Raw genomic sequence first — 17,048 nt, 5'->3', positions numbered from 1 at the left:
CTCTGTGTACTCTGTATAAAGAAAATGAATCAGTTTAAATGACTGGAAAAGTAGAGATGAGATAATGAGAAAGAAAACTGAGAAGTGTGCTTGTGTATGTGTACACTGGGTGAAATAATTACTAGATCCTCTGCTTAATTTGTAAGATTGTTCACACACAAACAAATGAACCGTCTCCAATTTTAATGGGGGGAGACAAAATATCAACAAAAATCCAGAAAAACATGCATAACATAAAAGTTTTAAATTGGTTTGCATGCCATTGAGTGAAAAAAGTATTTCATCACCTACAAATGGCCATCAATCACACTCAGTCTGGGACTCCAAGCAAAATCTTGTCTCACGGTTTAAGGACGATCATCAGAAAGGTGATGGATCAGAGAACATTATTATGCCAAAATAAACTGAAATCTAGTGCCCGCAAGGTCCTGCTCAAGAAGTCAGTTAACTTTTATGAAATGTTGATGCACGGAAATGACCTCTTATTTAATCGACTTTTTTCATTTAAGGATTCAGTTCTTTATTCATTTATTCGTTCATAAGCTTTTTCCAATCGTTTTTTGTATTAGCAAAGTATGTTAGAAAAACCTCTACTGTTATTATAGTTTTATTAGTCCCCGTGTTGGCCTTGTATAACTCTGTGGCCTCAGCTTCTTGTCGCTTGTCTTCCCTTTCTATACAGAGAAATTATTCTTTGAATCTTTTAATAGAGTGAACCCTTTTACATTTTCAGTTCAGTGTTTGTATCTGATCATTTTTAGAGGAATGTTTTATTTATTAAGCTATTTGATAGTGACCTATGAATCATTCAGAGATAAAAAAAAGGACTAAACTTAAGGGATGAGCCCGTGTTGTATCTACACACAACAGACAGATTAGCAGAGGACTCAATTTAAATTGTATCTTTAGGCACTTTGTTACTAGCAGTCTGTTACAAAATACACGGTTTGTTAGATGAATCTATTAAAAATACCAAACCCAGTTAGACAGACATAAAATAGTATTTCTGTGACAAAAAACAGATATTAACCAAAAGGTTGGCATTTCTCAGCATGCTGTGCAGTGTCTCCTTAAAAAACAGCAGAAACTGTACGAGTGGAGGACAAAAGAAGAAGTGACAGACCTCAAAGCTATCTACAGCAGGTGAACAGGATCTGAAAGTCATGTCCTTGAGAACTAGGGGAAAAAAAATCCAGCAAACACCTGAGAGGTGCACCTGCCCCTTCAGCTGATTCATCTGGTGTTCACTGAAGACTCATCAGAAATGGTTTCAGTGCAAGGGTGGCTGTCAAGAAGCCATTCTTTATGAAGGAAATGGGGAGAAAAGGATGAGCTATGCCGCATTGCACAAGAACTGTAGTGAAAACTAATTCCAGCAGGTGTAATGGAGGGATGAATCTGGATGAGGAAGTTTGGATTCATTCTGTTTGTTGGCTCTGATTCACTCTCTGACTGATGTTTTTCTAACACATCAGTTCCCAGTAAAAGCTGCAGAGCGTGTGAGGCGTGTCCCAACTGACTGCCGAGTCCTAGTTACGAGAACACACAGCTGCTCCACTTCCTGTGTGAGGTCCACCTGGATCTCACAGTCATTACTATATAAATGGATTTGCAGAGTGAGTGTGTGAATGGAGCACAGCTCCACAGAGTAACCTGACACTGACTTTCTTCTTCTCTCTGATTTTTTGCCCACTGATTCTTCAAAGAAAATCTGAACCTTGCTTCTATTTAAAAAGCCTCAGAAATATGCTTTTCAGCCACCTGTTAGCTGATGCTCATTGCCTCAGTCTACAAATGAGGATGATCATGATCTCATGGTTGCTACTGCTCTCACTCTTCAGACAAAGCACGCAAGATGGACAAGGAGATGGTGAGTATGTGACAGTCTTCAGGTATTAAAAGGATCCGATATTTTTACTAGAGAAGACTTGATTTCAGCTCTTAGTTGTGTATACACCTGAGTTTGCACAAATAATCTTTACTCTGTATGCTAAAAGACATGCAGTGGAGCTACAGGTTATCTTGACTTTGCACTCACCACAGTCTTCAGGGAGCATCAGCACTGAGCTGCTGAAGCAAGGCATAGTGTCTGTAATTTCCCCTTTGTAACAACTGTACATAGGGTGATTTTTTAAATGATAATTAATTTTTCATAACCCACCCGTTTAAATGTTTTATAAAGGTTTAAAGTTTGTATTTGCAACGTCGTTTCAACTGGCAGATGGGCACAGACCTCACTGCGAGCTATCTATCTGTTAGTCTTTTGCTCTAATAATTTTGTGGACCTCTTGACCTTGTTTGTGGGTTTTGGAGTATTTTTAACTGAAATATTTGACAAAAAATATGAAATGCTGTGTGGTTAATTTTACTGACAGGCTCCATGAAGTGCTTCAGTTTTGGTGAGCAAAATTCTAGGATTTTATTATTATGTCTTATTATTACTATTATGGACACAGATGGTCACATCTTCAGTTCACCTCACAGCTTTACAGTGGGATTCTCAATTTCTTTTTTTTTTTTTGCCTGTCCCGTTTGGCTCTTTTGCCATCAGAATTATTGTCTAAAGGCGAAGAAAGATGCCCAACGGATTTACTTTACCAAATGGACCATCCCAGCCTTGCCGTAATGGTCTATTTGATTCACCTTATATTGTTTATTTTATTTTATTTTCACCTGTTAAATACGGGACAGACTTGACTGGGGAAAAGAAAGGGAAAGAAAAACAGCGGGGAAGAGGGACGGGGATAAAGGGCAAAAAACAAAAAACAACAAAATGAGCAGACAAAAAATACATATACAGTGGGATTCTCAATAAGTTGATTCTGTTCATCTGGACGTAGTGTTTTCAGTGAGAGAAACGTTTCATCACTCATCCAAGTGACTTTTTAGTCTTCAATCCAGATAAACAATATCAGCTGTTTGGGATTTCCTTACCTTGAAGATTGAGCTTGCATCAAGACTTGCTTACAGGTTTTTTGTTTTGTTTGTTTGTTTGTTTTTAATCTTTAGATATCTTCATGGGAGTCTTTTTTTTTTAGAAGGACAGTGTTCTTGAGCTGTAACCTCCTTCTTCTTTCTCCAAACATAAACACAGTAGAACAGTGAAAATCCTACATGAATGTACCCCTTAGGGTTAATTACAAGATTTGAACTGAGAAGCTAGTTCATTAAGTGTGCCTATGCAAAGGGGCACACTTATTACTATTTTTATTTATTACTTCTAGGTTGGACAACTGTAATTCATTATTATCAGGATGTCCTAGAAACTCTCCTATATTAGCTTCCCCTTATTGGCTCCCTGTCAAATCCAGAATTGAATTCAAAATCCTGCTCCTCACATACAAGGTCTTAAATAATCAGGCCCCATCTTATCTTAATGACCTTGTAGTACCATATCACCCTATTAGAGCACTTCGCTCTCGCACTGCAGACTTACTTGTTGTTCCTAGAGTATTTAAAAGTAGAATGGGAGGCAGAGCCTTCAGTTTTCAGGCCCCTCTTCTGTGGAACCAGCTTCCAGTTTGGATTCGGGAGACAGACACTATCTCTACTTTCAAGATTAGGCTTCAAACTTTCCTTTTTGCTAAAGCATATAGTTAGGGCTGGACCAGGTGACCCTGAATCCTCCCATTTATGCTGCAATAGACGTAGGCTGCTGGGGATTCCCATGATACACTGAGTGCTTCTTCTTTAGTCACTGTGTGTTTATACACCACTGTGCATTACATCCATTACTTGTTAACCTCTGTCTCTCTTTCACAGCATGTCTTTTATCCTGTCTTCTTTCTCTCACCCCAACCGTTCGCAGCAGATGGCCCCGCCCCTCCCTGAGCCTGGTTCTGCCGGAGGTTTCTTCCTGTTAAAAGGGAGTTTTTCCTTCCCACTGTCGCCAAAGTGCTTGCTCATAGGGGGTCATATGATTGTTGGGTTTTTCTCTGTATGTATTTTTGTAGGGTCTGCCTTACAATATAAAGTGCCTTGAGGCAACTGTTGTTGTGATTTGGCGCTATATAAATAAACTTGAATTGAATTGAATTTAGCCAAAGAGATCTTGTTTCGTCTTATCTACCAATGGACATCCTTCTATTATGCATAATTTTCTCCAGGTTGTCTTTAGCATACTTCAGTCTGGCTTGAAGGTCTCTCTGCAGAAGTGGAGCTTTTCTTGGTCTTTCTCTGAGTCTTTGAAATCTTTTACTTCCTGCCTCTGGCAGGCTTGTGCTGCAGTGTCTCTCTCTCTATATTTTTTAATAATACTTCTCATTCCAGTTTTTACCTTTGGAAATGCTGTGTGATATGTCATAACTTTGTACACCAGTGCCTGCTTTGGAAACTTTAACAATTTAGTTTTTTTCAAATGTAAACTGATTTTTTTTTGTAGTTGTTTATTACAGGGGTTTACAGAGACCAAAGCTCTATTGTATCAGGGTGTAAACATGTTTATTTCTGCTGTAAAGTTGGATATTTTACCATGGGAGTTGATGGGTATAACTACATTACAGGACACTGCACACGTCAGGATCACCACAATTTTCACCTAATAGCTTGATGCTCAACACAGGCTAACACAACATGCACTTCAAAAACTATATCCAACTTTTTGTTGGTGGCTCAGTGTTTGATTTTGAGAACTGAAGTAGTGTTTGGACATCAGCTCTAAGAAGTGGATTGCTATGGTAGGTTCATTCATGCACCAGCACAGATAGATACGACAGTCTTTAATAAAACATCAGTATTTGATGCCCGGGCAGTGACAACACTATTGGCACCACTGGCTGTGTCCTCACTGACTGCTGCTCAAATAGCCCAACAATGACTATGAAGAATTGTTCAGTGTTCTACTTTAACCATAAAATGTCATGTGGTCACTTCCTTTAGGTGTTTTGCGTTGTGGACCTCAGAATGTGACTCTTGACTACGACAGTTTCCTGTTAAAGTGGGAAGATGACCCTTCTTGCTCTGTGATACGAGATGGGCTCGTGTACGAGCTGCAGCTTCTCACTGCAGACAAACCTGTACACAATGTAAGAGATTATTATGGGTAACTATAATCTTCACTTCTGTAGCCTCCAAACAAAAAGCTGTTGCTCTAATTTGTTTATGATAATGTTGTAGGGTGAAGTTGTTGTGACACCTGCACAGATAGGATCTACTCATTCCTGGAAATGGACTTCCCATTTACCATCGCAGTGTGCTCGCCATTCAGTCCGGCTCAGGTCCCAATACAACAACCAATCAAGCCCATGGATGCAGAAGATGCTACCTGGTTAATATTGAATTCAAATCATTTGATCTTTTCATCATTCTTAAACATTTCACAGTCTTGTTTATTCTTATCATTGTGGTTTTTCAGACCAGGGTGAAATACTGGTTCTCCCAAGAGACCAAATATTCAAGGTGGGCAGCACAGCCACATTCTGCTGTACGGTGCCAGATGGGGAAAGTATTAAAATGTTTCTACCCAACTATAAAGGCGCTAATGTAAATGCTACAAAGATCAGTGAACATGTGCATTCCCTGACTGTTCACTTGGACCAAGAATCAGAAAACTGGAGTGATGTAATATGTGAAACAACCAAAGGAAACATCAACGGAGCCAGTTTTCATGCCAGCTGTAAGTATGATGTAGCATTTGAGATTGTGGTTTTCTCAAATTGATCTTGTAAATAAATGCTGGTTTTTCTGTTTTTCCTGGTATTTGCCACACACTTAGACCCTCCTGATGACAGTGATCTTCAGTGTGAAACCCGGGATCTGGAATCAATCGATTGTTTTTGGAATGTAGGAAGGGCAGCAAATGAACATCCTGCAATGGAAAGAATATATCAGCTCCAAGGAAGGTATAATAAGACCCAACTTCAATTGCAGGATGGTTTATGGAGAAAAAACAAGCTCAAAAAATAATAGTCAGGAAGTAAAGTGCTCTGCTGTGAGAGCATGCAGACTCCAATGCAATCACAGACAGACAGGCTGCCCTGTTTACTACTTTTAGTTAGCGTTAGCTTACTCTGACCTGAAAATCTACCACATATCACACCCTGTCAAAACATTCCCCTTTAAAGTGCCCCACTCCCCTCTGTAAAATCCATGCATGTCCAAGCATAAGCCACACACACACATGCAGAGATGATTAACACATTATTTGAAAACTAAAATAAAGTGCCCAGCATGAATATGATCCAATAAACAAATTGATTAATTATGGAATAAACAGTAGTTAAGCTTCTCACAGTATGTAATGCCATGTAGGTCAAAAGTCAAAGTGAGTTTACAAAGAAAACGTACTTGATGAAATCACAGTGGGGTTTTTCAGGGCTATTCTTCTTTAATTTCACTTTATATTATTATCAGTGAAAACTGTGCATGGTACACCTCGTCACCAGAGTCCTTAAAAAAAAACAAAAAACAAACAAACAAAAAAAAACAGTATATTTTTTAAAGTAGTTTCAAGCACTTCAGAGAAATGTTCCGCTATAAAAAGACCATCAAAACGAAAACATTTTGGGATTTATAGACTAAACTTTAAAGCATAAAACAGTATTGATTAAGCAATAAGGAGTTCAGTCAATGACAAATTTAAAATGTACTCTTACTTTGCTTCCTAGTGAATTTGTAGTCCTGCTAGTCTCTGTATTTATTTACTTGTAAATATTTAAGCAGTGTATATTTTTTTACATTTTAGCCCATGCATCAATGGACATTCGGGAAAATGCTCACAAAAAGTAGAGGTGGATACAGTTGAGAGGAACTGGACCTTAACGGCAACTAATCGGCTGGGAAAGCTCGAGCTCTGTGACAGGGCAAACCTGACCAAAAGAGGTAAAGCTTTAAAAAAAAAAAGAGGTTAAAATGATTATTTTTAATGCTTAAGATCAGCTGATTGTTGTGATCTTTTGTTTTAGTGCACATGGTCGCACCAGAAAAAGTGGCAGCTTCAACTGTGAACCCCAGAAACATCAGTCTGAAATGGAGCTGGACTGTGCAGAAGTACAGTAATCTCAACCTCACATGCCAAGTAGATGTCAGCGATGGAGACTCTAATACCAAAGTGAGTAGATTGAAAGGAAAACTAAAGTATTGGCTTTTCAAAGTAAAAGTTTTCACTGAAGTCAGCTAACATAATTCTTGTCCTTGCAGGTTTTCCAGACTGAAAACTTTGGAGTTGGCCTCACAGCTGCAGTTATCAAGGACTTGATACCACACTGGGACTATGACGTGAGGGTTCGATGTGGAACAGCACAGCATTTCTGGAAATGGGGTGACTGGAGCAAAAGTGTCAAAATCCGCACAAAGGGTGATGGTAAGTATTTCTTTAAAAATCACAGAGTTTTAAATAAAACTGGACATGATGAGATACAAATGAGTCCAATCTTTTATACAGTGTGAGTAAAGTCAGGTCATATAAAAGTAAGAAAAAGTCCCTGCTTTTCAACTGATCTGACGTCAGTAAACATTTACCTAATGAGCTTTTGGTCTCAGTTGATTGATTCAAGCTTTACTGAATTAAATATGGTGCTCATTTTGTAATTCATGGTACCACTGGAGTCAAAAAACACAGCAAATCAGTATATGATTTAGAGCAGATTGAGAAGTTCCAGTACTCACAGGAAGTTATTTAGCTACAGTCAAACCTGTAAAAAAAAAAAAACTGAAAGGTTTAAGTGTATCTATTGATTGATTATGAAAATGTCCAGAAGAAAAACATTTAATCCACAAGATTTGAGTCCTGAGTTTGTTTCTCTACACAGAAAGATTAGCTGGTTGCCTGAAGATCATAAAGATGTGTTTATGTTGTAATATTGGTGGTCACTCTGTCTTCATATAGTCGCTCGCAAAGCCACCAACCTGATTGAAAAGAACCTGAACATCAGTTCGTACACCTTCATGGTAAACCCACAAACAACAGTTTTATCCAACAGCGTTACCTTGAATCCACCGAGTAGGTTACTTTTTTCCTCTTAAAGACTATTTTCTTTAATTAGACTGTCAACACTTGTCATTTTCTTTGATTTACTTTTTGCGTTTCATTGTTTTCACCAGCTTACTTGACAGTGCTGACCATGATAGCCCTGGGAGCAGTTTTTATTATTCTGTCCATCTGCACAATCCTCTGCTACAGACACCGGGTGTGGTAAGCAGTGCACATTTGCCTCTTTTCTCTCTAAATCTTTGTTTGGCATTTATTTTAATGCATTCTATCACCCAACAGCATCAAGCACAAAGTTCATTCACCAATCCCAAAGCCGGTGCTGACAGACAAGTGGCTGATATCACCAGTAAGTTGTCACAAATGTGGATACATATATCAGGCCTCTCTGTCATTTTTAGGAGCCTCAAACATCTGGTGCCAAACTTAGCATCTCTCATCTGCATCAAACCGTAAAAAGTTATTGTTTTTTTTTTAGCAACACATTGACTTCTGTTATAATAGGATTTCTATAAACTTGGGGATATAAGCATGGGCCGATTACGTACAGGAAGCAGTGTCACATGCCATGATTTCTAATGTAATGTGTAACTGTAATCCCAATACATTTCTCAGTAATGCAGTAATGTTCAATGGTAAATCGACTTTGGTGCAGTTGATGATGCTGTCTTGTTCTTTTTTTGTGAATTTGTTGCTGTCTCGCATCGCTCAGACGGCCAGCAATTTAAGGAGAGCATTCGGCTAAACATGTCACTTGTGGGAGGGAACCACAAACTACAGAATCCAACATGGTTTAGGCAACGCCACACACTGATTCAGTATTCATTTTAGTGACCCCATACTGACATACCCGTAAGAGAATCGGGATATCTTTCGGGGAACTGTCGTTTCTATTGTTAGCTGATATTTCTTGTGTGCTTCAGGTGAGTTTATGGAACAATGCAATGAGGAGTGCAATAAATTACTTTCTGTCTGGCTACCTCTATACTCCACGCAACTGTACTAGTCAGTTCTTTATTAGTTTCCTTCTATATTGCATTATCATGAGGTCATTTTCTCTGTTTTTCAGAATGAACATGCCATTCATCATCATCACTTCGGTCAGAGTCACTACAGCGAGGTCATGGATGTTCCTGAACTGCATGATAATGTCAGACCACTAGAGCCTGTTGGTAGCCAGGACTTGATGTATTGTACCTTCTCTCCATCTTCCAAAGATGACTACAATAGGCTTCTGCAGAAACCCCTGCCATGCCCCACTTTACCCACCGAGGAGTAACCACACAGTCCCATTTCCTGTGTGTCCACATACATTTTATTAACACCAAGACATCTGCATAGCTGCTGGATGTGTGAACACATTTAAACCTTACACGGGAACTTTAGACATCATTAACTACAACATAATTAATCAACTTCATTATCGTCTTCAGCTAGGGTTAGGGCTGGGTTTTGCTTTAGTCACATGCTAAACTGAAAAGAGGAAAAAAAAGATGTTTCCTTTCAAATGAAGTCTAAGATGTATGTTTTGAAATCAAAACTTTAATTAAACAGATACAAGCTAAAACACTGTTTTACTTTACATGACTTGCAGAAGTTTTCTAAAGAGCTTAAATTCAGTTTTGGCTCCACTTTGCTGAGACAGAAAAAAGCTACGTTCTCAGAAATAGTAGAACAGTGAAAATCCTACATGAATGTACCCCGTAGAGTTATTTACAAGATTTGAACTGAGAAGCTAATTCATTTTATTTATTACTTCTAGGTTGGACAACTGTAATTCATTATTATCAGGATGTCCTAGAAACTCTTCTATATTAGCTTCACCTCATTGGCTTCCTGTTAAATCCAGAATTTAATTTAAAATCCTGCTCCTCACATACAAGGTCTTGCATAATCAGGCCCCATCTTTTCTTAAGGACCTTGTAGTACCATATCACCCTATTAGAGCACTTCACTCTCGCACTGCAGGCCTACTTGCTGTCCCTAGAGTATTTAAAAGTAGAATGGGAGGCAGAGCCTTCAGTTTTACAGGCCCCTCTTCTATGGAACCAGCTTCCAGATTTGGAAGACAGACACTATCTCTACTTTTAAGATCAGGCTTCAAACTTTCCTTTTTGCTAAAGCATATAGTTAGGGCTGGACCAGATGACCCTGAATCCTCTCTTAGTTATGCTGCAATAGGTGTAGGCTGCTGGGGATTCCCATGATGCATCGTGTTTCTTTTTTCAGTCACTTTTCCACTCATTACATGTTTATACACCTCTCTGCATTTAATCATTAGTTATTGTGAATCTCTGGCTCTCTTTCACAGCATGTCTTTGAGCTGTATCCTCACCCCAACAGATTGTGACAGATGATTGCCCCTCCTTGAGCCTGGTTCTTTTTTTTTTTTTTTTTTAACCTGTCCCGTTTGGTTCTTTTGCCATCAGAATTATTGTCTAAAGGCGAAGAAAGATGCCCAACGGATTTACCAAATGGACCATTCCAGCCTTGCCGTAATGGTCCATTTGATTCACCTTTTATTGCTTATTTTATTTTCACTTGCTGAATACGGGACAGACTTGACTGGGGGAAGGAAAGGGGAGAAAGAAAGAGGGAAAGAAAAACAGCGGGGAAGAGGGACGGGGAAAAAGGGCAAAAAACCAAAAACCAACAGAATAAGCAGACAAAAAATACATATATCGATCACCTGGATCACCTTTTGAGAAAGAAAGAAGAAAGCAAGCAGAAGAAAACGAGAGTAATAAACATCATCACAATGATCTATGGGAATATGTCAGTAAATACTAAATATTAAACATTATTGTGCAGCACGTAAGATCGACAGCGCACAGTGTGCTTTGAGGTAAGAGCCAAAAAGGGTGTAGTTTGTGTGTGATCACCTGTGTGTACACCTGTGAGCATGGACGCGCTTGTTTTTTTTGTTGTTTTTTTTGAAAGGTTCCTTCATGTAATGATCTGCTAGAGGGTGTGGGGGGCCACTGCCCCGTCCTGGTTCTGCTGGAAGTTTCTTCCTGTTAAAGGAAGTGTTTTATTTCCATTGTTGCCAAAGTGCTTGCTCGAAGGGGGTTGTCTGATTGTTGGGTTTCTCTTATTACTGTAGGGTCTTTACCTTACAATGTGCTGGGCCTTGAGGCAGCTCTTCTTATTTGGCTCCATATAAATAAAATTGAATTTATTGATTAGATAGTTTGTACTTTTTAAATGTGTATTTATTGTTACCTATTTATTGGTTTTATTGTTATTTATTATAAATGCTGCTACCGAGAGCTGCTTCTAACAGCTGATGCTTAATGACAATAAAAGTTTCTGATTCTGAACTGAATTGATTTGTACCTTCTGAGGACCAAAGAGGCACATACTTCTTCAAAACCTGTAAAATGTATACATTAGCACCCATTCTTTTATTTGTTTAGGTGCAAAATCAAAAGGTTGCACGTGGTTAAGCAGACTGTTGCGACCAGCTGTCGCTCCCGATCCTTTGATTCTGACCTGGTAAGACACGACTCGAGACAGAATACTTCACTTCCCATGTTCCTCTTTATTTACACGTGCACATGGGGAGATGTGCACAGTGCTCCTTCAGTCTGTTACATTTATACTCTAAGCCCACAATACATTTAGAACACACTTGACCTGACCCCCACATGTGACTATAATCACTGAATCCATACACACTATCCCATGACCATCGGTATGTGCAGCTGTCTTGTCTCTTACCTACATATATCCTGGCTCCACATTCCTCCTGCTATTCTCAGAAATGAAAAATGTCAAATTGCCCTGTTTATTTCCTCCTCCTTGTTTCCTACTTAAGGCCAGGTCAGAGAGCGGTCACAGTGCAGATACATATGGACACATTCTGGCGCCTCTCTTCCTATGTTGTCTATCCCCACAGTTTCACATGATCCATAGTTTCACATGATTTTCCCCCTTGCTCAAACTATTCATACTTTATTCTTCTGCTGCATCTCTGCGGACAGAGGCCACTCTTATTTATCATGCAAGCCCTACATATTATCCACACAGACAAGGAAAAATTTAGTAAAATATTATTTTTTCTATGAGATTTGAATCCCTTCATGTTTGAAAACCACTCCTCTAAGACACTGTTGTACCTCCGTGGTCTGTTCATTACACAGACTACTGTCCAGTCATTCCTGCCTCTCTTTAGGACACAAATAGGACAGGTTACTGCTCCTATAACAAAACGTATCCCTCAAGTTACCTTGTTTTCTAACAGCTCAGTCACCCAACCCTAGAGACTCATCAGAGACCATCTGGCAACCACTGGTTGCCATGTAAAAATGTGTGTTTCCTGACTAGCTTCAAATGGGTTCCGGAACTCACTAGTATGAAACTGATATAGTGCTTTGGTTACTTGCAGATCTCTAAAACTTCTCTTGGAGCAGTTGTGAAATTGTGAAGAGTGTGACAGAAACCAGAAACTGGTAGTGTTCACCTTCAAAGTAAAAGCTTTGCCTTACCATTGCAACCAACACATTTAAATGATGCAGCTTTTACTCTGAAAGGAATCTTCTGTGTTTACAGTTTGTATTGCCCTTAGGCAGAAACTAAATGGAAAGTGTTTACAGAGAAATTTTCCATGGAAACTACAGTCAACCGTAGTGATGGGAATTGGATCCAGTACTAATGATTCCTTGGAATCACTAGTCTGCCTGCCTGTCGATCCTGTTTATTGGTTCTTGCACTCTCAATATGATCAGCTCAGCTGATTTCAGTTCGTGTGTCAGACTAGCTCTGCCATCACTACAGAAACTAAACTGGTCATGTTGGAGCTTCCACAGCATGTCTTTATCCTGTCTTCCTTCTCTCACCCCAACCCCAGCCGGAGGTTTCTTCCTGTTAAAGGGAGTTTTTCCTTCCCACTGTCGCCAAAGTGCTTGCTCATAGGGGGTCATATGATTGTTGGGTTTTTCTCTGTATTATTGTAGGGTCTGCCTTACAATATAAAGCACATTGAGGCGACTGTTGTTGTGATTTGGTGCTGAGTAAATAAAACTGAATTGAACTGAATTAAACAGGTATTGCACAACAGAGTAAAGACCTTAGAACCGACTGACTGATCATTAATGTTTAGCCTATGTTAGTGAAAATTTTGATGAGAGGTGTTTTCTTTTGATCTGTTTTTATAAGAACCAAGAACTTACCTTTGATTCAATGCTGTAAACCAATAAAACAATAAACTTCCAAAGTGTTTTATGTGATGCTTTGATTGTGTCTGGTTACTGCCAAAAACTTGGTTGTTGGTTTCCAGAGAAACAGTAAAGCCCCATGAAGACTGTGTGACCTGCTGTGTTGATTTTGGCATGAGTAGTGAACACTAGAGGGAGCCAGCACTGCATTAGTGATGAGCTGTCACACGCTGCATGCCAGGAGTGTAAAGTACATTTACACAGCTATTATACTTAGGTGTACTTCTTGAGGTGTTTCTGCTTCTCCTGCATGTCCCGATTCGTTGTACTTTTAATTGTATTAGATTTATCAGCAACAGGTACAGACTACTTTGACTCCAGCAGAGTAGTTGAGGCACCCTTTCAGCCCCTCCTACTAATATCAGTTTAACTGTCCATTAGCAAGTTCCTTCCTCAACCACATGCTTTTAGTTGCCATCAGGATGCTTCTGGTAAAATTCTGGCTGGATTTGACCTTCTTGGGAGAACTGATGAAGTTCATTTAAAGTGACTGGTTTCCTGGATAAAGACTGGATCACATAGTCTTCAGTAGGGTTGTGGTTGGGCTTTGGGAAAGTTATTCCTGAAGCTTATTGTTGGCCTGACTTATTCATTCCAAAATACCAAAATAAGTGCTGACGTATATTTGGGATTACCCAACTCTGTCCAAGTTTCAACTGTGTGAAAATTAATGGTTGAATCTACTACTTCTGGATAAAGATGTTCAAGGTAAAGTTGGAGAATTTTTTAAGGGTTCATTAACGGCTTTTCAAAATATTTTCTGCTTATGTGTCTCTGATTTGCAAAAAGAGTTTATGATCCAAAATTTGGACATATATAATGATTCCTATAAAATTTTTAGCTCCATATATCAAACGCTTTTCTAAAATGGCCTGTATTTATATAACGCTTTACTAGTCCCTAAGGACCCCAAAGCGCTTTACACATCCAGTCATCCACCCATTCACACACTGGTGATGGCAAGCTACGTTGTAGCCACAGCCACCCTGGGGCGCACTGACAGAGGCGAGGCTGCCGGACACTGGCGCCACCGGGCCCTCTGACCACCACCAGTAGGCAACGGGTGAAGTGTCTTGCCCAAGGACACAACGACCGAGACTGTCCAAGCCGGGGCTTGAACCGGCAACCTTCCGATTACAAGGCGAACTCCCAACTCTTGAGCCACAATCGCCCCCCTCTAAATACTTGTGTTTCAAAAAAGTCCAGTCTAACAGACTTTTGAGACCTTAATTTTTGCATAAATCTAAGGCAGTCTAACCCCACTAATTGCATGGACTATGGGAGGAAGCTCCAGCAAAATCCACACAGAAAGGCCCTGCCCAGATGGAGGAGTCAAACTCAGGACCTTCTTGCTGTAAGTCAACAGTGCTAACCACTGCGTCACTGTGCTGTCCAGAATAAATATTCCAATTTTGAGCCCCTAGTATGCCTCAAGGTCATGAAACTCTGTCACACCCAGTGGTTGTCCGCTCAATCCTGTGGCCAAACTTAATTGTTTCTCTGAAACACCAAGTAACAAATCCTGGAAACGCCCCCCCCCCACCCCCCAAAAAAATAAAGAGCTGTAAATGAGCAGCAAAGGCTCCATTTAAAGTCACTTTTGGTAAATTATTCTGTTAAGAAAAAAAAATTAAAAACGTCTGTATATCAACTGAATTGTATTAATTTGTACCACAAGATGGTGGAGTAAGTATATGTGATAAAAATAAATGTAATAATTTAAAAGGACACGCCTGCCAATATCTGTGTACGCAGTCTTACAGAAGGATAACTACAAAAAGCAACTTAATGTTCTTATATGCCGAAATCTGAGAAAGCTGTTTAAAGCTGTGTGTCATTGGTGAGAACACCTTAGAATAGGATAGTTGTGCTTTCATAATTCTGTGGATAGGAGATAACAAGAAAGAAAAAATTCCCAACAGCTGACATGACACATGAAGACGTGGTTAAATACACGTCTAGTAAAACCAATGACTCACTGCGGCTCCCAGTGCAGCTGCAGATCAGCTCGTAGCTCAGTTTAAAGTCAACACTGCAATTATAAACTCGCATACTCACTTGTCTTCTCTGGAATTTCTGGAGTGCTATGTGGTTCCAAAATGAAAATTCAGTGGAAACAGGGAGTGGAGGGAATTCTTTAGATGTTGAGTGGAAAAGGAAAGACTCAACCTTTTCTTTGTTGTCTTTGTATGAAAACAAAACTAAGCCTGTCATTACGATATGGTTCAAATGACTGATAAAGGAGGAATTTCATTAGATAACTGACTCTGGTAATTTTCCTTCTCACAGTCACTCATGACAAGTAAAAAGTGGCTTTTTGCATGGACTAAGAAGTGTGTGTGTGTGTGTGTGTGTGTAGGTGTGTGTGTGTGTGTGTGTGTGTAAACAGCGGTTTTTGTTGTGTTATTATCTTATTATTACCATATTAGAGACAAAAAAATCACAAAATTAAATTTTATTTAATGATTTATGGTTTTATTTTCCTGTTTAAAAATCTCCCCTTATTTAATTAAATGTTTTATGTATTCATAGTGTCTTCTTCCAGTCATTTTCTGTATAAGGAACATTAAAGCCACAACCCTGAATTGGATATGCAGGAAAGGATGGATGAAGGGAAGAAATTAAGTGCCTGACCACCTAAAGCAGTTGCTTGACCGTGGCTCTGGGTTTCTGTGCTGATGTTAATGTCAGCAGATTTTGCAGCTCTGCAGTCACTGAGTAAGCAGAGCATTGGCGATTTTTAGGCACCTCAGCAACTTCCTGTGGTTCATAAATGCTTCTGCTTTGCAGTAACACTACTCCTCAGTATTCAACAGGGAGTAAACTGACATGTTGCAATAGTAGCATCCTATATTAGACCAGTTCAGTGAGCTCTTTCACAAATGTCTGTGAAGGCAAATTACATGGCTAGGTGACACATGTGGCAATAAGACTGAAAAAACACCATTTATGCAATCTATGTGAGTCCTACTGTACTGTTAAGAGCTCATCCTAGGCTGATCCTTCCTCACCCCAACCGGTCGCAGCAGATGGCCGCCCCTCCCTGAGCCTGGTTCTGCCGGAGATTTCTTCCTGTTAAAAGGGAGTTTTTCCTTCCCACTGTCGCCAAAGTGCTTGCTCATAGGGGGTCATATGATTGTTGGGGTTTTCTCTGTATTTATTATTGTGCGATCTATTGTACAATATAAAGCGCCTTGAGGCGACTTTTGTTGTGATTTGGCGCTATATAAATAAAATTGAATTGAATTGAAAAATTGAATTGATCAGTTGGGCTAACAGAGCACATGGACTTTCTTTTAAAGAAAGCAATTGCAGTTCCCACGTTTTATGTCCAAAAAAACGAAGTTAAGTGATAATATTTTTCCAAATACAATTCTGTTGTTAAAAATCAAGTTGTTTATTTATTGTTTATTTATATATTATTGTCATGATCCTGGGTCCTTTTGACCCAGCGTTTTGTGTTTTCTATTAGTGTCATTTTGGTTCTGTTCTTCCTCCTGTTTAGTGTTATTCCGTTCTGCCGTCTACTCCTGTGTTAAGTCTGCGTTTCCTAGTCTGTGTCTTTGTGTGTATGTGTTTCCTGTTTTATTGTGAAGGTCTGCGTCTGATGTGAGTGTTTTTAGTTTGCCTCCCTTGTCTCGTCATGTTAATCTCTCCCAGCTGTGTCCCCCACCTGTGTGTAATCTCCCTGTGTTCTCTGAGTGTATTTTAGTCGTGTCTTTTGTCTTAGTGATTGCTGGTTCGTCTGTGTTGTTTCCCCTCGATGTCCCTGCGTCTCTCCATGTGTGTTTCCTCGGACCTCCCTGCATCTTCGTTTCTGGTTTGCTTTGTTAGTTTTCCCAGTTTAGGTTACCTGTTATTGTCACTCGCCATTTCTGTTTATTTGCCTGACTATTAATAAATTC

The 17,048-nt window shown here is 39.5% G+C and overlaps 1 protein-coding gene across 1 annotated transcript; it reads left to right on the top strand.

Moving 5' to 3' along the window:
* Positions 1-1,581: 1,581 nt before the first annotated feature.
* LOC102080949 (oncostatin-M-specific receptor subunit beta) lies at positions 1,582-9,832 on the top strand. Its single transcript, XM_005470532.3, has 12 exons — positions 1,582-1,870; positions 4,879-5,024; positions 5,116-5,266; positions 5,354-5,614; positions 5,714-5,840; positions 6,683-6,819; positions 6,903-7,048; positions 7,138-7,300; positions 7,826-7,939; positions 8,041-8,131; positions 8,210-8,276; positions 8,997-9,832. Exons 1-12 carry the CDS (start codon positions 1,747-1,749, stop codon positions 9,204-9,206), a joined length of 1,737 nt encoding a protein of 578 aa, XP_005470589.2. The 5' UTR covers positions 1,582-1,746; the 3' UTR covers positions 9,207-9,832.
* The last annotated feature ends 7,216 nt before the right edge of the window (positions 9,833-17,048 follow it).

This window comes from Oreochromis niloticus, linkage group LG7 (genome assembly GCF_001858045.2).
Source record: "Oreochromis niloticus isolate F11D_XX linkage group LG7, O_niloticus_UMD_NMBU, whole genome shotgun sequence".
Lineage (NCBI taxonomy): Eukaryota > Metazoa > Chordata > Actinopteri > Cichliformes > Cichlidae > Oreochromis > Oreochromis niloticus.
The sequence above is the reverse complement of the archived record's forward strand: the minus strand, read 5'-3'. Positions and strand labels throughout refer to the sequence as shown.

Bases quoted from the DNA above. Each gene is read 5' to 3' on its own strand.
- LOC102080949 (XM_005470532.3), top strand. From the start codon at position 1,747: ATGCTTTTCAGCCACCTGTTAGCTGATGCTCATTGCCTCAGTCTACAA. The intron at 5,841-6,682 runs GTATAATAAGAC...TTTACATTTTAG, and splicing joins ATATATCAGCTCCAAGGAAG to CCCATGCATCAATGGACATT. The intron at 8,132-8,209 runs GTAAGCAGTGCA...ATCACCCAACAG, and splicing joins TGCTACAGACACCGGGTGTG to CATCAAGCACAAAGTTCATT.